The sequence below is a fragment of the Fukomys damarensis genome, unplaced genomic scaffold (genome assembly GCF_012274545.1).
Source record: "Fukomys damarensis isolate Sample0158 unplaced genomic scaffold, DMR_v1.0_HiC HiC_scaffold_9, whole genome shotgun sequence".
Lineage (NCBI taxonomy): Eukaryota > Metazoa > Chordata > Mammalia > Rodentia > Bathyergidae > Fukomys > Fukomys damarensis.
Window position 1 is genome coordinate 24,491,785 of NW_022900921.1, and position 23,160 is coordinate 24,514,944.

The window sequence follows — 23,160 nt, forward strand, 5'->3', positions numbered from 1 at the left end:
TAAAAAAAAAAAAAATATATATATATATAATAACCATAGGCATGTTCATCCTTGGCTCCCTCTCACTCCAAGCCTTAATTTTCTCACCTTCTGTGAAAGAAGCAATTCACAGGACCTTTTACCAGCTGAAATGAGCTAATGTTTGTAAACCCATGAGCACAAGGTCCGACGGGAAATCCACAGCCTATTAAGATTAATCATCCTTATTCATCCATTCAACAGATAATTCCTCTCAATTATTAAGTTTTTATTGTGTGCCAATCATTGTGCTAAGGGTCCATTTAATCCTGACGCCAAACTGATGAGGTATTATCATGATTCCCATTTCTCAAATGGGGAAAGTGAAGGATCGCAAGCCTAAATATCTTACCCAAGCGGAGATCCACAGCCCAAGCCGGGCTGACACTAAGTCTCACATAATTCCCCACCACTGCCTTGGGGATATAAAACTATGCAGTAGGTATTTGCTCTGTTAGGCGTGGGACTTCTATAGCAGTCCCTGTGCACGAGGGACATGAGGTATGCGTCGAGATGAATGGACAGAGGAGCAGTAAGTGAGTGAGTGAACCTGGGTAGGGCTGGGTCGGTCCATGAGGGCTGTTCTGGGAACGAAGACCTCCGACTGCTCTGTGCACTGTGCACCTGGTCTTGTTAGCACCTGCTCCCGAGCTGCGGATGAAAATTGACTCCTTTTCTCATGATCGCTGAGCCCTTGCAACCTGGGCACACACACGGATGACTTCGCAGTTACTGTCCCCTCCACCACTTTAACACCATATACTCTGCCCCTCGAGCTTCTGCAAACAGCCCAGGTGCGGCCTTCCTCCAACACTGACTCAGAAGTTCTGAGATAAAACCTAAAATAAGACCAACGGAGTTGCCCAGCTTGCCAAGTACTGATAAATACGGGTGTTTAGCAATTTCACCATCACCCGTCAGGGGGCGCTAGTAAGCCCGAAGGAGAGTGTCCAGAATCCGCCTGAAAGTGGCTATTGACTTCGGAAGAGACATCTTCCTTTTTGAATTTTGGGGTCCCCATCTGTGAACGGATCACTGCTAACTCCTTGTCTGGCATCCGACACAACGTAGGAGCTCAACAGACTTGGAGTGAATGGCTGAACCGGAAGACTAGAGATAAGGAATGAATGAAGGCTTTTGAACCTTCAAAGAATGAGCCCTTGGGTCCCTAACGCGAGAACCGAGGAAGCTCAAAGCCTTTCCCTTCCCTCTGAGCCTAGGAAGGGGGCGCCTCCGGCTGTGGGTGTCTCCCACGTTGCGCCGCCGGGACCAGCAGGGTGACTCCCTGTGAGGAGCACTGGGGTGGCGCCAGCCTCCTGCGATCCTCCAGTGGGCGGGCAGCTGGGCCTTAGAACTGGCCCGTTGCGGGGCTGGGCTGAAGACCCGAGTGGGCGTGACGCAGGGACGTGGGCGGGCCTTGAGAGGGGCGGGGCGATGGCCATTGAGACCCAGAAAAGTAATTGGTAAAAAAGAAACAACACAGCCCGAAAGGTAGAGATCAGAAAAAGAACGAAGCTAGCCTGGTTGGCCCAGGGATGCACACTTTGTGAGAACCAGTGGGAAGGAGCCCGAGCTGCTAGAACCTATTCCCTGTGAATTCATGGCCAAACAGGTGAAAAAAAAAAAAATCCCTAAACTCAGCTTGGTGGCACCTGTAATCCCAGTACTCTGGGAGGCTGAGGCAGAAGACTGCAAGCTCGACCCCATCCTGGGCAATTTAGTGACTTCGACTGACAATGGGTCTCCGTAGGTAGTCCAGACTGGCCTCGAACTCACGGTGAGCCTTCTCCTCAACCTCCTGTGCTTGGGATTAAAGGTATAAATCACCATGTCCAGCTAGAGAGACGTGTTTCAAAATATAAAATAAGTAAAGAGGCTGGAGGTGTAGCTCAATACAAAGGCCCTGGGTTCAATCCCTAATACAGGGGGTGGGGGACCAAAAAGACCTCTGGACTGTAAAAATATTTCTCTTAATTGAATGCAAGTGTTGTGTCCGTTCCCCCTAAAAATATTTAAAAATTTTAAATGGTAGTGGTAGCACACCTTGCACTCTGGCCAGAGTGACACGTTCTGGGTTTGTATTAAATACAGAAAGCTAACACTTAACAATCAGGATTAGTGATAAAAGTTGGAATATGAGCCCTCAGATAAACATGAGTTCTGACCTTAGGACTATCCTGGAGCAAGCCCCCCCACAAATTCCCTTTTATTAGGAAAAACCTGACTGGAATTCAAAGCTATGTGCCAGGCACTGTTGTAGACACTCTAAATGGACTAACTCATTTAATCTCTGTAACAACCCTATGAGTTGCCTACTAAAACCATCCTCATGAGATGATGAGGCTGAAACATGAAGGCTGTCTCCCGGGGTCCAGTAATGATTAGAAAAGGCACTTGAATAGAGCTCTGACTCTGAAACCCTAGCTCTATTGAACAGGGCTAAACAAAGTAGCAAGGGCGTGAGTTTTGCGAAGCCAGATGTTTGGTTAACAATGATCCTTCAACAGTGGTGCACCTCAAAGTCTGGAAGAGGAGAGGGTGGTTGCTTTAAATTTAAAGTCATTACCTGGGGGCAGCTCAGTGGTACAGTCCGTGCTTAATGTGCATGGAGTTCCAGGTTCAATCTCCACCACCAAAAAATTAAATGAACAAGTAAATAAAAACTCAGATTTGACCCCTATCTACCACTGTTTTGTTTGTAGGATTTTGATAGGGTATGAACATTCGCATTTTGAACAGACTTCTTGGTGATTTTGAAGAAATAAGTCTACAGGTGGCAGTTAGAGGGAGCATTGGTCCTCGGTATGGACAGGTTCTACATTTTCAGAGATGGAAAATGTTCAGAGGGAAAAATGTTTCTGTACTGACTTATTTTTCCTGTCATTATCACTAAGTGATACGGTATAACGACTATTTACATGGCATTTACTTTGTAGTGGGTGTTAGTATGTCACCTAGAGATGACGAAGTATATGGGATGGTGTTTCTACGTCATATTCAAATACTATGCCATTTTATGTAAGGGACTTGAACACCTATGGAATTTGGTATCTGTAGGGTGGTTCTGGAACCGATTTTGAGTACAACTGCACAGTAAATATCCAGATGACCTCTGCAGTCTCCTTTGTGGAAGGCAACAAGGGCAAAGAAAGACTTTTGGATAGGTGAGAGACAACTGACAGGGTGCCTATAAATGAGCATCAAGCCGAGCATGGTGATGCACCCCTGTAATCCCCACACTCAGAAAGCTAAGGATGACAGCGATTTGGAAACGGACACGTTAGGCTACCTACAAGGGTGGAACGAGGCACTGCGATCCCACCCCAGGCCGCAGGGGGCGCCACTCTGCTTTTCTCCAGCAGGAAAGGGGGCCCTGGTATCTTTCTGCGCTTGCGGCACAAGGAAATGTCATTTCCGCCTAGGCGCGCACCCGGCTGGGAAGTGAGTGAAACTCGGTATTTATCTGGAGTGTGAAGCTTATCGCCTCGTAGTGCCCTTCTCTCTTTGGGTCTTGGGGACACTCGCCTCTCTCTGAGCGACCCCCAACAATACACCCTGTAGCCCAGGCACTCTGTCAGTCAGCGTCGAGGCCCAGTGCTGTTCTCGTCCCACCATACCCGCCTCCTCCGCCAGTCTGACTTCGTTCACCATCCACATCCCTCACACGCCCCTGTACTTCCCCCAAGCATCCTCCGAGATCTGATCTCCCCTTAGAGCACTTGCGCAGGGATGGGGAAAGTGCTTTATATGAAGAAGAGGCCTCTCCATACCACTGAGCGCCTCCTTCCCCGCTCTTTGCAGACTGTAACCATGAAGTTTAACCCCCCTTCTCGTCCTCCGACCTCAGCAAAAAACGCAAACCCCACTTCATTGCCCCCTCGCACGTGCGCCGAAAGATCACGTCGTCCCGTCTTTCCAAGGAACTGCGACAGAAATACAACTTCCGCTCCATGCCCGTCCGCAGGGGCGGTGAGGGCCAGGTACATCCCCCGTCTTCCTCAGGTTCTAGTGACCCAGTTGTGTGACGTATGGCCACTTCCTTTGCATGAAAACATCCTTTGTGCTTGGACCCGGAGGAGTCAGGACCCTCAGATCCTAAAGACTCTAGCAAGTCTTTTAACTCTGTAGATGTGCTATACCAGAGATGGATCCCAGAGCCACTAGAAAGTGAGCGCAGGTCTTTAGTAATAGTAAATAAAAACAACTAAGCACGCGCGCGCTCACACACACACACACACAATCTGTTGTTTTGGTTTTTTTCCCTCATTGAGTTTATTGGTACATTTTAGGTATACAGTACAGTTACATTCATTATTGGAATCTTGTACCTTTACATGACAGATCTTGGTTCTCATTTTTTCCCCTTGTCCCTGCCCTCCCTTCACCCCCCCTCCTCCTTTACAAACATTTAAAAAATTTGTCCCGTAGTGTTTAATTTGCTAGGTATTGCTGTGGGGGGGGCTCTTTGAACCAATCTAAGGGGAAAAGGCTTCTGTGAGAGTAGGATGAGTTCAGTGGGTTTGATGGACAGGGTCTTGTGGGAGCTGGTCATGTTACTAGATTTGGCGGGAAAAACGGAGACGCAACAGCAGGGCAGAGGTGCAAAATTATGAACCTCTGTAGCCCATGTATGAAAGTATAACTCTTCTGTTCTCTGTGACTGGAGCTTAGGATTTATGGAGGGGGGGATGATGTTGGAAGTGAAAGAAATAACGGGCTAGATTCCTCAGTGGAAGGAATATTTATTGAACACTTAGCAAACATTAGTCTAGATACTAGCAGAGAGCAAGTTTGATAAAAACCTTGTTCCCGTGCAGCTCATTAAAAGTTTAAAGCAGAGAAATAGGAAGAAAAGGGCTAAAGGTGTAGGGAAAGTGGGAAGGGTAGGGGAAAGGTAATAAGGGAAAGAAAAAAAAATATGAGAAACTGAAAAAATTGAAATAAAATGTTTGTAAATGGGGAGGGGAGGAGGGGGTGAAGGGAGGGCAGGACAAGGGGAAAAAATGAGAAGCAAGACCTGTCATGTAAAAGTACAGGATCACAATAATGAACGTAACTGTACTGTATACTTAAAATGTACTGATAAACTCAATGAGGAAAAAAAAAAGTTTAAAGTAGGGATTCTCAGCCTCAGTACTGTTGAGATTTTGAACGTGGTAATTATGGGCAGGGCCAACTGCCCTGTGCATTGTAGACTGCTTAGCAGCAACCCTGGCTTCTCCAACACCAGATACCAGTAGTACTTCTCCCCCTTTTGCCACTTGGACAAGCAAAAATATTTCCAGATATTGCCAAATGCCCCCTTAGGCAAATTGTTTTAGAAAATGAAAGGAGATAATATGAAGGGGTTCGGTGTATCCTCAGAGACACTGGCTTCTTCAAAGGTTGAGGGTTATACTGAGGATAAGTAAGGCTGAGAATGTGACAGAAGTGAGAGGTGCAGTTCACATATGTGATCGGTAGTTACAGTCTCTTCTCTCCTGGATCCTTCCTGTTAGACGTTCTAGAATGAGAGAATTGCAAGTGCGTATAGTGGGTAGGCAAACAAATGAAGAAAAGTGGACTGATAAGAAAGTTTCAGTCTGGAAAGCTCAGGCCTCATTTAAAGGAAACAGTTATACATGTTCAACCCATTGCAACCTGGGAGAAATGCAAGCTCAGTGAAGTCAGATTCTTCAGTTTGCAAGAGAACTGAAAAATTCAGATTCTTTTCCAGCCCTGCATATCCATCCAGCTCCTACTCTTTCCCCATTTCCGAGTCAAGCTCCTCAAGAGTTGTCTACCTGGGCACAGCGGCACATGCCTGTAATCCTAGCACTCAGGAAGCTAAGGCAGGAGGATCACCACAAGTTCGAGGCCAGCCTGGGGTACATAGTGTGTTCAAATTTAGCCTGAACTATATAATGAGATCCTGTCTCACAAAAAAAGAGTTGTCTATATTTCACACTCTTAGGTACCTTCCAGTCTCATCTCTATCCCTACTTCTTTATAAAAACTACTTTTGGCTGAGGTCCCCAGTAACCTCTTTGTGTCTAAATCCAGAGGACACATTTTGGTCTTGTCATACTTGACTTTTTCAGCAGCATTTGACATAAGTGGTACCCACTAAGTTGAGATGGCCTCTGTGGCTCTTTTGATACCTCAAGCTCACAGTATGCTTTCATCTTATCAGACTAGCTATGTCTTCTCTCCCTGATCCCTGTCTCTTACAGATCGTTGGGGTCTGGGCCTAGTCTTGCATCTCTTTTGCCCTATATTTTCTACCTAAGTATATACCTATACTAATAGGTAGCATTAGTATTCTATTTTCCAAACTTTAAATGTCCGCTCTGTGCATCCTTCTTTTATCAGGTAATACAACTCATACTTGAGAGGCATTCAAAAAGGGCACATTTCCCTGATCCTTTTTTAACTCACTGTCCACAGCCATTTAGTCAGTAATTTTTTCATTCATTCAGTAGGTATCAACTGAGAACCTGATTCCCTTATTTCACTTCTCAGCCCAGATCTACACATCTGCCTACCTGCTCAACATCTCTGGATATCTTGTAGACAGCTAAAGCTTCTTAGCCAAGAACTCTCTTGATACTAACACCCCCAGTACTTCCAAAAATCTGATTCTTCTCCCATCTTCCACAATTCAGTGAGTGATACACCTTCCCAGTTACAAATGCCATAAACCTTTAAGTTATCCTTAACAACTTTCCCTAGCGTTTTTTTTTTTTTTTTTTTTTTTTTTTTTTTTTTTTTTCCTGGTTTTTTTTTTTTTTTTTTTTTTTTTTTTTTTTGGTACCGGTGATCGAACTCGGGTCCTTGCGTTTGCAAAGCAGGTGCTGGAACTACTGAGCTAAATCTCCAGCCCTGTGGCCCTTGATCTTTTCTCTCTCTACCTGGAGTGTCTCTCTCCTCTTTGCCTGGCTAACTTCTCCCACCACACCCCAGTGCCTAGGAATTGAATCCAGAGCCTTCTCATTGAGCTACATCCCCAAGCCTTTTGTGTTTTTTATTTTGAGACAGGGTCTCTCAGAGTTGCTAAGTTGCCCAAGCTAGGCTCAAACTTGTAATCCTCCTGCCTCAGCTTCCCAAAATGCTGGGATTATAGGCAACTACCAACATGCTGGAGTCCCCTTTTTGTTGTTGTTGTTGTTTTGTTTGTTTTGTACCAGGGATCGAACTCAGGATCTTGTACTTGCATGGCAAGAGGCAGAACCACTGAGCTAAATCCCTAGCCCAGGAGTCCTCATTTTTTTTATGTCAGTTCCTCAGAAAAGCCTTCCCTTACACTTTAATATATATTATACTATTACATCCTTCTTTCCCTTTGTAGCCATGAACATAATCCATAGTCACTTAAAAAAGAAAAATATTTTGATTATAATTCAATACATAAAATACTCAGGTAGCTATTACCGTAATTACTTATTAACTGCCTACTTCTGTACTCAGTAGGCTAAGCTCCAAGAGGCCAAAGAGTTTGTCTTGTTTGCTACCTGAGCCTGGCACATGGCAGGGTGTTCAGTCAATAACTTGTTAAATGGATGGGAAAAATACTAAGTGTGGATGGTGAGGTAAAGGAGGAGTAGGGCAGATAGGCTTGTTTTTGAATGCCTCTGAGGTATAAGTTGTGTTTCCTTACACTCAGGTTAAATGATACAGCAAATGAGTGCTGCAGCTAGGAATTCAGGTCTCTGGATTTCTAAGACCATTTTTCTCCACTAGGAGAATAAAATACTCTCAACTGTTTGTTAAAACTGCCTTTTCTGGCAGGTATCGTGGTGCCAGTTTGTAATTCCAGTATTGAGGAGGCCAATGCAAGAGGTTTGCACATTGAGGCTAGCCTGGGCAACTAAACAGGACCCTGTCTCAAAAAATAAAAATAAAAAAGGTCTGAGATAGCTAAGTGGTAGAGTGCTTGCCAAGGCCCTGAGTTCAAACCTCGTACCACAAAAGAAAACAGTAACAAAAACTTGCCTCTTCTCTCTTGGGATCACTTTGTTTTGTTTTATTTTGTGGCAGGGAAGACTTGTTTCATTTTGTTTTTAAGACAAAGTCTCCAGACATTACTAGGGTGTTCTCAAACTCCTGGACTCAAGTGATCTTTTCCCTTCCTCCTGAGTGGCAGGGCTGGTCATAACTCTTCCACACTTGGCTTTCTCTTGGTATCTTCTGAACTGCACTTACCTCTTGAAGAAGTTGGAGCTTCCTCCTCCTTTACAGAGAAAATTGCAGCTGGCTCTGTCTTCACCCACTTCACCTTCTTACACGGTGCATTCATCGCCTCCTTTGAACACTGTCCACACTCATTGCCTTCCTGTGAGCACCATCCACACCACCCTCTCCACCGGATGTGCTCTAGTCACCTTTCCACATCTATCGAATATTTTATCTGCCCTGGACTTGACAGTTCACAGCATTTGACATTCTTTTGGCTACTGTAACACATATGCCTGTGGCTTCCTTTTCTTTCTGGCTTCTCTAGTCTCTTTTAAGCTCTTCCAGAATGTTGATGTGGCTCACCTTTTTGTTTTCTGACTTATCACAAGCCTCCTGAGTAAATTAAGGCTTTGAATTGTGTCTTTGTGAGGCTCCCATGTCTGGCCCTCACAGCCTTCCAGGGGTTTGTCAGATTCCCTGCTACTGTGTTACCAGACGCCTCAAATTCAGCATGGTCCAAACTTGAAATGATCTTCCCTTTAAATCTGTCCTTCTGTGTTTCATACCTGGGGCGCAGGGGGCGGTAGTCAGCCTAGTGTATCCTGATGGTCTGTGTTTATATGGACCTGTGTGGATTTTTCAATGAGCCATGGCTGTCCTCTTTTCAACCTGAAAATCACCTTGGAGAAAAAGCTGAACAGTCTAGATAGGTTATTTAGGAATATTTAGCTCTAGTTATTTCTATATTGTATTTCTTCTATGTTTATTAATCAGTATCACTTATATGTATATACTGTGTAATAGACCTTCAGGAAAACCATAATCTTGTTTTTGTTTTGTGTGTGTGTGTGTGTGTGTGTGTGTGTGTGTGTGTGTGTTTGTTGTTGTTTTTTGTAGTTATAGAGATTGAACCCAGGGCCTAGTGCATAAAACATATGCTGTACCATTGAGTTATACCTCTAGCCCAAGAACTATTTTCTTATTTTTTCTATTTTGAGACAGATTTCTAAATTGCTCAGGCTGACCTTGAACTTGTGATCCTCCTGCCTCAGCCTCCCAAGTAGCTAGAATTATAGGTATGCACTGCTATTCTGTCCTACTTTGGTTTGTTTTTATTTTTGTTTCTTCCTCCTCCTCCTCCTCCCCCTCTCCCTCCCTCTCCCCCCTCCTCTTCCTCCTCCTCCTTTTTCTTTTTGTACTGCGGCTTGAACTTAGAACCTTTTGCTTGCGAGACAGGCAGCAGCACCACTGAGCTAAATCCCCAGCCCTAGAGTAGACCTTTAATATGGAAACAGCACATGAAATTTATTTGGATTGTGGAAATCTTGAAATTTAGAAGAATTTAAATTTAAAGCAATAATCACCTGTAATCCTACTTCCTGCTGAGATTACTATTCATCCACTGCATTAAATGTTATATATATGAATCTCAGGGTGTATATATACACACATATATTCCTTTTTTCTCTCTAAAGCTCATATCTGGATCATTTCCCTAGTCAATAAAATATTTCTTTTTTATTGTCTTTAACTATTTTTCTATATTTAGATCTTGAGAGGTGTTTTCCTTTTTAATTATTAGGATTAGTTCTGTGGTGACCATCCTAGTCCAGAGAGGTTTTTTTGGTTGTTATTCTTCGGGTGAAAGAAAAAATAAATTCAGGTGAAGGGGCTGTGGATTTACCTCAGTGGCACCACACCTGCCTTACAAGTTAGGGTCCTGAGTTTGATCTCTGGAACCAAAAAAAAAATCAGATGAAAATTTTCTAGCCAACTTGCAGTACCTGGCATAGCACAAAGTAAGTTTATACCACAAATACTACTGGTTTTGACTGCCAAGACTTAATTTGTTTTTGTACAAAAGGTTATGTACATAGCTTACATGAGGATAATTAGCTTCCTCGTTGTGACCTTCAAACATTAAGAATGGGGTTCTGTTTTATACTTGCTCTTAGGTGGTTCGAGGACACTAAAAATTAGCAAGGTCGTTCAGGTGTAGAGAAAGAAATACATCATCTACATCGAGCGAGTGCAGTGTGAGAAGGCACAGGCACCACTGTCCATGTGGGCATTCACCCAAGCAAGGTATGGTCCCTGAGTGGTGGCAGCAGCCATTTAAATGGTGTAGAGTTATTGGCACATTGGTACCATCTGCACAGGTGGCCAAGGTAAGAGCTTAGCAGGCAGGCTTGATTGATTATCTGTTTTGCCATCCTGGTGATATCTTGAAGCTAGTGGCAAGAGGGCTCCAGGTATCTGAGCATCCCACTCCACAGTGGGAGAAGGGGAATATCTTGGACCTTCATGCCCATCTAGTAGGACATGCTGTTCTGCTTTTGCACTCTTGTTTTATATTGTATTGTAGGATCTGTCTTTTTACTGAGTTCCAGATCATAAAGGCAGAACTGTCAGGGTCTTGGCTTTCTAATCTCTGTATTCCCCAGTAGCTGGGTGAGCATGTAGATATTTTTTTAAAGTAGTGCATCTTGCCAGCCAAGGAGCAATGAACAAATTTGCTTAACCCAAATGGACATATCACTATCTAAATGGTCAGCTGAATCCCCAAGAATTAGAGGGGTGGGAGGCTGGCTAGTATAAAAAGGAGCCGGACATGGTGGCACATGCTTGTAATCTCAGCCCTCAGAAGCTGAGGCAGGAGGATCGTTGCCAGTTTAAGGCCACCCTGGGCTACATAGTGAGTTTAAGGCCAGTCTGAACTATATAGTGAGACCCTGTCTCGAAAAATAAATGCATAAATAAATTGTATAAAAAGGAACCTCAGTGATGTTTATTTTCAGGGGAAGCTCTGGTCTTCAGGATGTTGGTGATTGTTTGGTTAGTCAGTCAATTGGTTTTTTGAGACAGGGTCTTCCTATGTAGTTCAGGCTGGCTTGAACTTATGGCAGTTCTCTTGTGTCAGTTTTTCAAGTGTTGGGATTACATGCCCAGCTAGGGATGGTGGTGATTATAAGTTCTTCATACTTAAAGATCTGTTGGTTTTCCTAACAGGTAGTTATCACCAGGCTAAAACTGGACAAAGACAGAAAAAAATTCTTGAACGCAAAGCCAAGTCTCGATAGGTTGGAAAAGAGAAAGGCAAATACAAGGAAGAGCTCATTGAGAAAATGTAGGAGTGAATATAGCCTGTCCTGTGCTCATGATTTAACCAGAGATGTCTAGCCTAGCCTGTGCCTCACTGGGACTTTTCAAAATATCTCTGCAATGTTTCATTGCCTTCCTGTTTTGTTATTGATATATGGCTCTGTAAATGTACTTCTGCAATTTTTTGTTTGTTTTTTGTTTTTTGAGACAGGGTCTCACTGTGTAGTTGAGACTGACCTGGAACTCACTATGTAGCCCAGGCTGGTCTCGAACTCACAGCAATCCTCCTGCTTCAGCCTCCCGAGTGCTGGGATTACAGGCATTCGCCACCACACCCGACTTACTTCTGCAATTTTGATTAATAATTTCATGAATAAAATTGGAGCTATTTCCCAGCTCCAAATGGTATTTACATCACTTTATAAGTAAAGCCCATCTTATCAATTCTTCCCTGCTAGTCTTGCATGTATTTAATCTGTGGGCCAGCAGAAGAGCATTGGTAGGGTTAAGACAGCCCTGCCCTTGCCTGAACTGTCATACCAGTGGAGGAGAAAGGCATGGCTCTGGTCCCTAAAGCAGAAGTTTGCCCCACTCAGCAGTTGTGACATGAATTGCCACACTCAAAACATCACAGAGTTCCTAGTCATGACGTGAATTAAAACACTCAAGCCTCACAAAATTCCTGCTGCTGCTTTGTCCTCCCATCTCCTAGGTAACTAAAATTCTGGAGCTAACTCACAAAACTAGCATCCTCTAGACGAGATTTAACTTAGATGGTTTATTTTTATATTTTTTACAGCTTTTACTAATTTCCAACATTTAAGATGAGTGAGACTCCATGGAGAATACCTGGCTGCACGGGGCCCAGTTCCTGCATTGCATCGGGCAGTGGAGCTCAGGGATTGGCTGTTTTATTTGTTTCCTTAACCCGCCTGCCCTCCACTGGCATCTGTTTTAGACTCCAGGTCTAACTTCATTCTTGATTTAGCTCCAAGGTCACATCTAAAATTTTCCGTGCCCCTGTGAAAAATGCTTGATTAAAGTGCACCCAGTAGTATTTTTTCTTATGTTTTCAGTGCTGTGGATTGAATCCAGGGCCTCACACATCTAGGCAAGTGCTCTACCATTGAACTCAGTCTCCCAGAGTGCTGCAATTATAGGCTGTGCCACTATGCCCAGCTGACTGTATACTTCTCAGAACCATATAAATTTGGAAAACTAGATCAAGGTATACGTAAAATATATATACCTTATAAACTAGATGGTAGCCTACCACATGACACATACACATGATACTGTGTAATCAGTATCCTGAGCTGTATGTCTAATGATTATTGTAATAGGTCAGCCAGTAAATTCTGTAGTTCATATTTTTTCTAATTTCAGTACTGTCTTTATTCTTTTTTGGTTTTTTGAAACAGGACCTATGTAGTTCAGGCTGGCTTTGAATTCACTATGTAGGCCAGGCTGTCCTCAAACTTGTCGCAATCCTGCCTCAGCCTCCCGCATGTTGGAATTACAGGCCTGTGCCACCAAACCCAAGCTAGTTTTGTCTTTATTCTTTTTTTTTTTCTTTTTTTCTTTTTTGGTTTGTCTGTTTCTTTATGGTACCAGGGATCGAACTCAAGCCCTTGCGCTTGCAAGTCAGGCAGTGGAACCACTGAGCCAAATACCCCCCCACCTTTTTTTGGTACCTGGGATCCAACTCAGGTCCTTGCACCTGCAAGGCAGGCAGCGGAACCACTGAGCTAAATCCCCAGCCCTGTCTTTATTCTTAACCAACTTTTTTTTTTGTACCTGGGATTGAACTCAGGACTTTGAGCGTTGGAGGGCGGCGGCAGCACCGCTGCACTAAATTCCTGCCCCCGCAACCTGTTTTAGGACTCTGCAAGAACCTGTCTGGAAAAATGAAGAGGAATGGGGATGTAGCCTAATGTGAAGGTACTGCTTTCTCTACCAGAAAAACAAAAAACAAACAAAAAAAAGCTATGTTTAAACAAAATTGTATCCATTGACATTTAGAAGATATGAGTGATGGACTTGTTCACAAGAGCAAAAGTAAGTTTTGCTCTCTGGAGTGCAGACAGTTAGGCTAGTGAATGCAGAGGAGGGTTTAAGGCCAGCAGTGATATGTTTAGGCTTCTCCGGGGAAGGAGACTGAAAAATGCTGGGTGGGTGGGCCTGCCTATCAAGTTTCATGCCCTGGGATATGATCTTGTTTCCTGGAAGGAATGAGTTAAGTAGTTTCCTACTGACCTTTTCATCAGATTTGCAGATAAATCTGTTCCCTTGAGTGAGTCTCTTTGTTTTATTTTGGGAAGACTCCAAACTTTTAAACTGCAGATAACTGCTCAGTGTCTGCTTTCATATCACGCTCAGACATGATCTGTTCAGCTACACAGCTTTTGATGTGAGCTGGGTAGGCAAGTAATTGAATCTTCCAGAAACCTACCAAGATTGCCATCCTCTGCTAATGTTACAGACTGAGCATTTCCTAACTTGTGATGACTTGAGTCTTAGTTCGCTAGTATTTAAAATTTGTGTTTTTTAAACAAGTACCAGGACTGGTGGCATGGCTCAGTGGCAGAGCACTTGCCAGCATGCATTGGCCTCTGGGTTCCATTCCCATTACCTAAAACAAAAGAAAGTAAAATACAATCAATAATGCTTATAAATGGCACAGAATAGTGTCACCTTGACCCTCAATCACTCAGTTCCCTCTGATGGAAGTTATTAATTCATTTCTTTTGTATCCTTCCAGAAAAGGTCTGTGTAAGCCTAGGGACCTAGCTCAGTAGTGCCGTCGCCTGCCTCGCAAATGCAAAGTCCTGAGTTCAATCCCCAGTACCAAAAAGTCTGCGTGTATACAATTGGATGTTAATTAAAAGTTAGATGTATGAAGAAGTCTTCATGAGAAAAATAGGTCACCTATATCTAATTAAACAGCTATGTAAGGTTGATTTATTGCCTAAACACCACAGTTACATCATAAACATGCACAAATAGAAAATCAAATATTCTTTGTCCATGAGAAACAATTGAATCAATCACATGCCAACTTATCTCTAGCAGTGGAGTAATTCATTCTAGATGTTTTGTTATTGTGTAGGCAAACATACTATCGGTAAGCTACACTCCCAGCCCCATGGGCAGCTGGTTCTATAACGATCTTCCAAAGGTCACACCTAATGCAATAGAGGCTTCCATCTTGCAAAGTAGTAAATATAACCTGTTTTATTGGGGGGGGGTTGGTATTCTCACTCCTTGCTCCTGGAGATAGGGGAGACAGTCATGGGAAGAGCAAGAACCTTGATGATGGACATGCAGTTGCCAGCTCTGTTCACTTACAACAGCTACCCTTTAGGCAAGTTACAAATATGAGCCTCTTCCTCATTTGTAAAATTGATGTAATAATATTGGGTGTTGTGAGCAGTCAATGAAACAGGTAATTCCAAATACCTAGTCCCGTGTCTGGCAGAAGCTGTCACTCAAGAAAAGGTCTCTGCACTTTCCAAGCTTTTTGGTCCTAAGATCTACTTGCACCTTTAAGAATTACTGAGGACTCAAGGAACTTACACTTATGTGGCTTATATAGCAATATTTGCTATATTAGACATTAAAACAGAATTTTGAAATATTTATTTAAATTCATTTAAAAATAGCAGTAGGGCTAAGGGAAGAGTTCAGGGGCAGAGTATATGTTTAGCATGCTTGAGACCCTGGGTTCCATCCCCAGCACAAATCATAACAAAATAAATAATAATAAATCATAAACATTTTAAAACAACTAAAAATTTTATGGAAAATAAGTCTTTTCCAAAACAAAGAAAGATATAGTAGGAAGACTGACATTGAGCTATATTTTTGCAAAATTCTTTGATATCTGGCTCAGAAGACCATGGATTCCCACAACACTTCTGTTCTTCATTGTCTGTGGCAATATGTTATTAGGATGAAACATGGAAAGAAAATTCAGATTCATCTGTACAAAAGGTCCTGCTAGGAGACTCTGGCTCCCCAGGGGTCCTCGGACCACACTGCCCAGAGTCACATTTATTTCCTGAAGACTTTAAGCATCTTGAGGGCAGAAAGTATTTGTTCATTCAGTAGGTTGCTGAATCATATAGTTCCTGGCCTTACCCATAGTTGTCATTTGGAAAGTATGATAAAATGTTTTTGGCAGACTGACTGATAGAGGGAGCTGTTGGCCAGTATTAGCTCACAAATCTAATACTAAAATAAAGGATTTTTCTTGTTTCTCAGAGGATGAAATAGACAAGATTCAGAAAGAATTGCTGTCTGAAAGAACCATGTCCCCTGTCTCCCCGATGTCTGATTCTTAAAGAGGCTGCCTAGAAAGGGAGGCTAAGGTTAGACCCTACCTCAGAGATCAATTTTAGACTAAATATTTGCATTTGTTTAAGAAATGGGGGCCAGGGATTTAGCTCAGTGGCACCTGCAGGTGCCTCACAAGTGCAAGGTTCTGAGTTTGATCTCTGGTACCAAAATACAAAACAAACAATCAAAAAAGAAATGGGAAAGAATTCACAATAGCGGAAAAGCAGAAGCAACCCAAATGTCCATGGATGGTTCGATGGATTTTTTAAAATGTAGTCTATACGTACAGTGGAGTACTATTCACCGTTACATAGGAAGGAAATTCTGCCTCATGCACAAGAAGGGTGAACCTTGAAGACATCATGCTAAGTGAAATAAGCCAGTCACAAAAGGATAAATGTTGTATGATTCCATTTACAGGCGGTACTGAAGGTAGTAACACTCATGAAGATAGAAAGCAGAATGATGGCTAACAGGGGCGAGGGAGAGGGGAAACAACATTTTTGTTGAATGGATATGAAAACCTTATAGAGATTATTTACAAAATACTATGAATACAATTAATTGTATGCCTAAAAGTGGCTAAGAAGGTAAATTTTATGCTACGTGTATATTACTGCAATTTAAATAAATACGAAAGGGGAAAGAAAGTAAGTGAATTATTTTTCTATTTGATTCTTGCATATCTCACCTGTTCTTAATGACATAGTTCAGCTGCACAATTGTTTACTGAGTATACTCTTTGTATAATGTGCTCTCAGAAACAAAGATCAGTTATGCAGTTGTTCTCAAGGAGTAGAGTTGGACAAGATACACGCACCAAGAGATGAGAAAAGAGGAAGAAATGCGTCTTGGAGAAGGCAGTACTTGGACTGGAACACAATTCTGCTAAGATTTTCAGGGAGCAGTATGAGCACAAAGAATACCAACTAGTTTCCTGCATTACTGGTCAGTTAAAGGCTTAGAACCATGTTTGAAAAGTTGGTATAGATGTTGAAGATTATTAGTTCAACTTTCCATGTTTAAGAACCCATTTTATTTGGTGTTTTTTGTTTCAGCCATTTTCTTCCTATTTCACACTATCAAGTAGGCCATTTGAACCTCATTTACACTTTTAGTTTTTCATACTAGAGAAACTATTCGGTATTTACTCAAGTATGTCCTACTTATTCACTTAAGAGTACAACCTCAATGTGCATCCACTTAGCTATAAATGTCGTTTTTTTTTTTTTTTTTTTTTTTTTTTTTTTTTTTTGGTACCTGGGATTGAACACGGGACCTTGCGCTTGCAAGGCAGGCAACAGAACCACTGAGCTAAATCCCTGGCCCTGGTTTCTCATTCTTTTTGGCTGAGTAGTACTCCATTTTATAGAATAACCACATCTTCTTTATCCAGTCTCCAGTTGATGGGCATTTGGGTTGTTTCCAAGTTTTAGCTGTTACAACTGTGCTGCTATAAACATGGGTGTACATATATCACAGTGATATGATTCTTTTCTTTTGGAAAGATACCCAGCTGAGGGATAGTTGGATCAAATGGGACCTCCAATCCTAGTTCTTTGAGGTATCTCCATATTGATTTCCACAGTGGTTGCACCAGTTGGCACTCCTGCCAACAATGGAGAAGGGTTCCTTTCTCCCTACAGCTCCAGCAGCCTTGTTATTGGTTGATTTCTTGATAGCCGCCATTCTTTCTGGGGTGAGGTGGAATCTCAGTGCTGTTTTTGTCTTTGTCTGAATCTCTCAAATGACCAGTGATGTTGAACATTTTTTCATCTATTCATTTGCTGTTTTTACTTCTTTGAGAAATATCTGCTCATTTCAGATCCCATTTTTGAATCAGGTCTTTATATTTGGGGAGTCTGATTTTTTTTTAGTTCTTTGTATGTTCTAGATAGAAGTCCTTTGTCTGAGGAGCAGCTGGTAAAAATTTTCCCTGAATTGTAGGTTGTCTCTTAGCTCTGTTGGTAGTTTCTCTTGCACTGCAAAAACTTTTTAATAGGGGCCAGCAATTTAGCTCAGTGGTGCTGCCTCCTGCTTTGCAAGTGCAAGGTCCTGAGTTTGATCCTGGTACCAAAAACAAAACAAAACAAAACAAAACAAAAAACCAACTTTTTAATACAATGAGATCCCAGTTGTTGATTCTTTGAGCAAGTTCCCATGCTGCTGAGGATTTGTTCATAAAGTCTTTTCCTATGCCAATGTCTTCAAGAGTTCTACCTAATTTATTTTCCAGTAAGTTTAGTGTTTCTGTTTTGATATTTAGATCTTTAATCCACTTAGATTTTAATTTAGTGCATGGTGAAAGACAGGGATCTAGTTTTAATCTTTGGCACACTGAAAGCCAGTTTTTCCAGCCACCATTTATCAAGAAGCTGTCTTTCCTCCAATGAGGACGGTTGGCTCCTTTGTCGAAGATGAGGTAGCTGAGAATGTCTGGTGTTTCTGCATCTTCTAATCTATTCCATTGATCCTAGGGTCTGTTTCTTAGTCATGCTGTTTTTATCACAGTGGCTTTGTAGTATAGCTTCAAGTTGGGAATTGTGATATCCCCTGCCATGCCTCTGTTGTCTAGAATGGCTTTTGCTATTCTAGGTAAAGGCTCTGCCTTTGAAAATCAGATCATTAGGGTATGGTGGCACCTGCCTCTAATTTCAGGATTAGGATTACAGGAGACTGGGGCAGGAGAATCATTGTGGGTTCAAGGCCAGCCTGGGCTACATAGTGAGTTCAAGGCCAGCCTGCAGTACATAGGAAGATTGCCCCCCCCCAAAAAAAGCAAAACAAAAAGCCCCAGATCATTAGTGGTTGAATCCTGGCCCTTACCACTTACCATGTGACTTTCGACAAGATCCTTAGCCTCATTCCTGGGCCTCAGTTTCTTCAACTGCAAGACTGTAGTGAGGAATTAAAAAGCAACTCGTATTAAAAACTCATTGTCCAGTGCCCTGTACACAGGAATTCAGAATAGTAACTTATTATGTTAAGCTTTCTGCATGTCTGTTACATAAAAAGTAAAGTTGTAAATAACTATACTTTGCCTAAAGCGCCTTATGTTCCTTTCCAACCATTGCTTGGGCCAGAGATTTAGCTCAGTGGCGCTGTGCCTGCCTCGCAAGAACAAGGTCCTGAGTTCAATCCCCGGTACCGCACAAAAAAAAAGAAAAAAGAAAGAAAATGTTGACCCGTATCTCTGGCCTAAGGTAGTAACCAAGCAACTGCTGCCCTGAGACAGGCCAAGTGAGGGCGGGACTCTAGGGCCCGAGGGGCGGGATCCAGGCGCGCGCAAGGGGTCACGTGAGGGCGTGAGAGGCGGGGCTTTGCCTGCGCTGGTCACGTGGCCCGGCGTTGACACTTCCGGGTGGGACCAAAGTGAGGCTTTTGGGTAGGGGCTGGCGGCTTCTGGGGCAGTCATGGCGTATCACGGCCTCACGGTGCCTTTGATCGTGATGAGCGTGTTCTGGGGCTTCGTCGGCTTCGTCGTGCCCTGGTTCATTCCTAAAGGTCCCAACCGGGGGTAAGTGCGCGAGGCCATCTCGGGTGGGACGCGCGGTGAGTGCCGGCTGGGCCGGGCTGGCCAGGGCGGGAGAGTGGGCGACCCCGCACACCTGGCACCGACCACCTATCTCCTTGAAGTCCCGTTTCCCCCCGTCATCACAGCAGCTTCAGTGTTCACGGCCCAAGTGTGAGTAGGGTCCCTTTCGGCGGATCCTCCTTGGAAATGAATTTAAGAGATTTTTTTTTTTTTTCTCATGGCCCTGGGTGGGAAGAGTGCCCTTGGAAAGGAGTTTACGAACTCCAGAAGTTGGGTTTCATTCCTCCCTGACTTCCGCCCTTTTAGCCTTGCCGTGAGGTCTTGTTGGATGAAACTTTAAAAGATCAGGTAAATAAAACAAAAGTTGCTCTCTCCGCCTCACCTGCTGTCTAGTTGCTTACAGAACAAGCTTGTTCGACATTGAGCCCAGGCTTCACATCTAGTGGGCGCCAGCTGGGGAATCTGAGCCTGATCTCATGTGAGATTAATTACTAGGCGAAAGAGGTATTGTTTAGAGTCCCCTGCGTCATATCTTTTCGGAGGATGCTCCCCTTCTAGTTCGTGAGTGTAACAAATGCTTAGAATGTTTGACTATGAAAGATTTGTCCCGCAGATTTTTTTTAAATAGAGCTTTATCTATTGGGGAAGTAAACTTTAAATATATAAAATAGAATTTAAAAAAAAATAAAATAGAATCTTCAAAGGAGTCTTGGGCACCCTCTTTCTGGTTCCTCTTGCTTTTTAATCATTTTTTTTCCCCTCAGCTCAAGATCATGAGGCAGTGAGACTTGAGATGATGTCACTGTTTTTCAGAGACACTCTTTTTTCATCCTTGAAACTAATTGGTAGCTTCACAGTGCCTCCTTTCACAGTACTTTGTGTGCAAGTAGGCCCCAAGTGTCTGTTGAGTGGGAAGTTCTGTTGCCTTGATTAAAGAAAGAAATTTTATTATCTCATTTGCTCTCTGCAGTAACTTGCTTTTTACTTGTTAGCCTAAAAATAAACCACACATTTTAAAAAAGGAAAAATGGTAGATGAATTTCTATCATTTGTAAATATCAGGTCTCCCTTTCCTGAGCAGCTATATAGATAGTGTCATATTGCCAGCTTGTATTAGTAGATTTAGATTTATTTTTAAAAGCAGAAAAACTATATTGCCCAGGTTGGTCTCCAACTAGAGATCTCAAGAAATCTGACCACCTCAACCTCCCAAGTAACTAGACATGTGCACTGCTACCAGAATTGTAGTGGATGTAGTGTCCGAATTTTAAGGTTATTGAAAGAATTTTCGTTAACCAAATGTAATTAGACTAAAGTTAGACCACAAAATGTGTCTTTGTTATGTTTTTATCTCTGGTGGTTTCATTACTGCTTTTCTGGCCTTCATCCTCAGAAAAGCATTTATTAATGTGCTGGCAGTAGTGACCACCCCACCCCCCTTTTTGGTGCTGGGGATGGAACCAAGGGCTTGTGCTCCACTCACTCTACCACTGAATCATCACAACCCCTGCCCCACCACTTCTTTCTTAAAGACTGTGCTCTCCTCACTTTGGGATCTGATGCTGCTCCTATTATCCAGGTAAATAAAACCCCTCCTATGTCTATTCAGTTTCTAGCCCTAGTGTAATGATTCTGGTATTTGACCTGCTAGTGATATGTGATCTGGGTCCAATTCAGAGCCTCCACCACAGTCCTTGTATTTCCTGTTCTTGGCAGGATTGGGCAGGCCTTGAAACAGTACCTGCTGGGAGTTACAGGATTACATTTTGAGAAACACTGGTTCTAGGTAGATGATCTCTGTGACCTTGGACAATTTAGTTAACTTTTCTGTGTTTCCATGTCCTCATTGTAAAATAAAAATGTTAGTACTAATTCTCTTTTACCTTTGCAAATCAAAAACAATTTTTTGAAATACGTGAAGGAAATAGGGGATGAAGGGAGGGCAGGGGTAAGGGGAAAAACAAGAACCAAGATATATCATGTAAAGGTACAAGAGTGCAGTAATAAGTGTAACTGTATTGTTTGTTTTAACTGTACCAATAAGCTTAATGAAAACAAAAATACATGAAGGAGCTGAACTGCTTCATGGACTATGGTGAGTTTTAATATAGAGAAAAGAGAGGCTGGAGATTTAGCTTGATGGTGCCACCACCTGCCTCACAAGCACAAGGACCTGAGTTCAATACCTGGTACCCCCCCAAAAATATAAATATGTATATGTATATAAAAGGTATGTCTGATTTGAGGGATTATAATTCTTCATTAAGAAAGTAGTAAAGGAACTATGTAAGAAGGGAGAAAGGCACTTTCCATATAAATGAACATGAGTTATGAGATTACTAATTTTAGTGCAGTTATCTATATGGTTATCCAGAAATAGCAATTAAGATGTTTCTGTTTTGAGCAGTATAACTATTTGAGCTCATATTTTTACAATCCTGATTGAGAATTTAAGGGTATGCTAATTTTTACCAAAACTGAATCCGATAATTTTAAGTAAAGCAACTGGATTTGGAGTGTTTACTTATTAGTTGAAAAGAAATTGGGGCATTTAGAAACTTGTCAGTACATTGGAAAATGTGAGAAGAGCTTTTTGTTTAAAATGTGTAGTTAATGAATTGAATTTTAAGAATTGTTTCCCAAAATTTGGGTCTGTGATAGCCTATTGATTTTTAAATCAGTAGTTTAAAAAGTCTAGTTTAAAAAGTACTTGAAAATACTGTTTCTTCATGTTTTGTTACTTCCTGTCCTATGACAGTTGTATGCTAAATGTATTTTAAAATAAAAGCCAAATTCAGGATTGAAGAGTAGAAAAAAAAAAAAAAGAAAGGAAGAAGGGCAAAAAGGACTTTGATGTTGCATCCTCTTCCCTGAGAGACTTCTGCATACCACACTGTGGAATTGGGTGATTAGGAGGCAAAGGGCCTGAAAAGGCAGGGAGAACGCAAAGGGAAAAGTTTCTTCAGGGTCTACTGCTAGCTGAAAGCAAACTGCTCTTTCAGTTCTTTCTGCAGCTGAAAAGGGATGCAATGGAATCAAGCCTGTGCCAGTAGGCAGCCTTCCTGACATTCCTATTCTTCACACTTTCTTTTTTCAGGAACCCATAGATTCTATAAAAGCTTCAAGTTTTTTCACAGAGGCTCCCTTACCAGGTTTAGAGGAAGAGATGAGGAATGAGCTCAGGGATTAATGTGCCAAGAATTCAGTCATCTGCAATCTTTTCAACATTTTTCAGGTGTACATAAAAGTAGGAAAAACAAAAGGAGTGCCATCTACCCCCACCTAGATTCAAGAACATATTCATATTTGCCTTATCTGTATATACAAATGAATATATATATAGATACCTTTTTCAATTTTTGCTGAATCATTTGTAAATTGTAGGATTTGTGATTATTTTTGGTGTTTTGTTTTGGTACTGGAGATCGAACTTGGGACCTTGTGCTGTCAAGGCAGGTGGCAGCACCACTGAGCTAAATCCCCAGCCCTCTTTTTGGTTTTTGAGATAGGGTCTCACTGTGTAGTTCAGGCTGGCCTCAAACATGGAGTGATCCACCTGCCCCAGCCTCCTGAGTACTGGGATATGCTACCATGCGTATGCTACTATGCCTGACTTGTCTTTGTGACTCTTAACTTCTGAATACTTCAGCATGCAGCCCCTAAGAAGAAGCACATTTGAGCCAGGCATGGTGAACCATGCCTGTAATCTTAGCATTCTGGGAGGCTGAGCCAGGAGGATCACAAGTTCAGCTTGGGCAACTTAGTGACTTCTCAAGACCCTGTGTCAAAATTTTTAAAAAGAGGCCAGGGATTTAGCTCAGTGGTTCTGCCACCTGCCTTGAAAGTACAAGGTCCTGAGTTTGATCTCCAGTACCAAAAAAATTTAAAAGGCCTATGAATGTAGCTCTGGAGCAGCAATAGCACATTCAGAACTAATATGAGGGAGATTTTTATATGAAATTATTAATACCAGCAGGTCATACCGAAGAGTCTTACCTGTCTCAACTCTCTGA

At 42.4% G+C, this 23,160-nt stretch overlaps 1 protein-coding gene and 1 long non-coding RNA gene across 2 annotated transcripts in view; one reads left to right on the forward strand and one right to left on the reverse strand.

Annotated features, from left to right (window-relative positions):
- Positions 1-5,114: 5,114 nt before the first annotated feature.
- On the reverse strand, positions 5,115-18,857 carry LOC117285375. The gene is made up of 3 exons (XR_004516414.1): positions 18,649-18,857; positions 18,446-18,507; positions 5,115-5,521 (listed from the first exon to the last, which is right to left on the reverse strand). It is a non-coding gene; the product is annotated as an uncharacterized LOC117285375 (long non-coding RNA).
- A 91-nt stretch (positions 18,858-18,948) lies between these two features.
- Atp6v0e1 (ATPase H+ transporting V0 subunit e1) overlaps positions 18,949-23,160 on the forward strand; it is a 34,800-nt gene continuing 30,588 nt past the window's right edge. Inside the window, exon 1 of the mRNA XM_010622166.3 lies at positions 18,949-19,129. Coding sequence (XP_010620468.1) covers positions 19,026-19,129 — 104 coding nt within the window. The 5' untranslated portion in view covers positions 18,949-19,025. The remainder of the gene's footprint in view (positions 19,130-23,160) is intronic.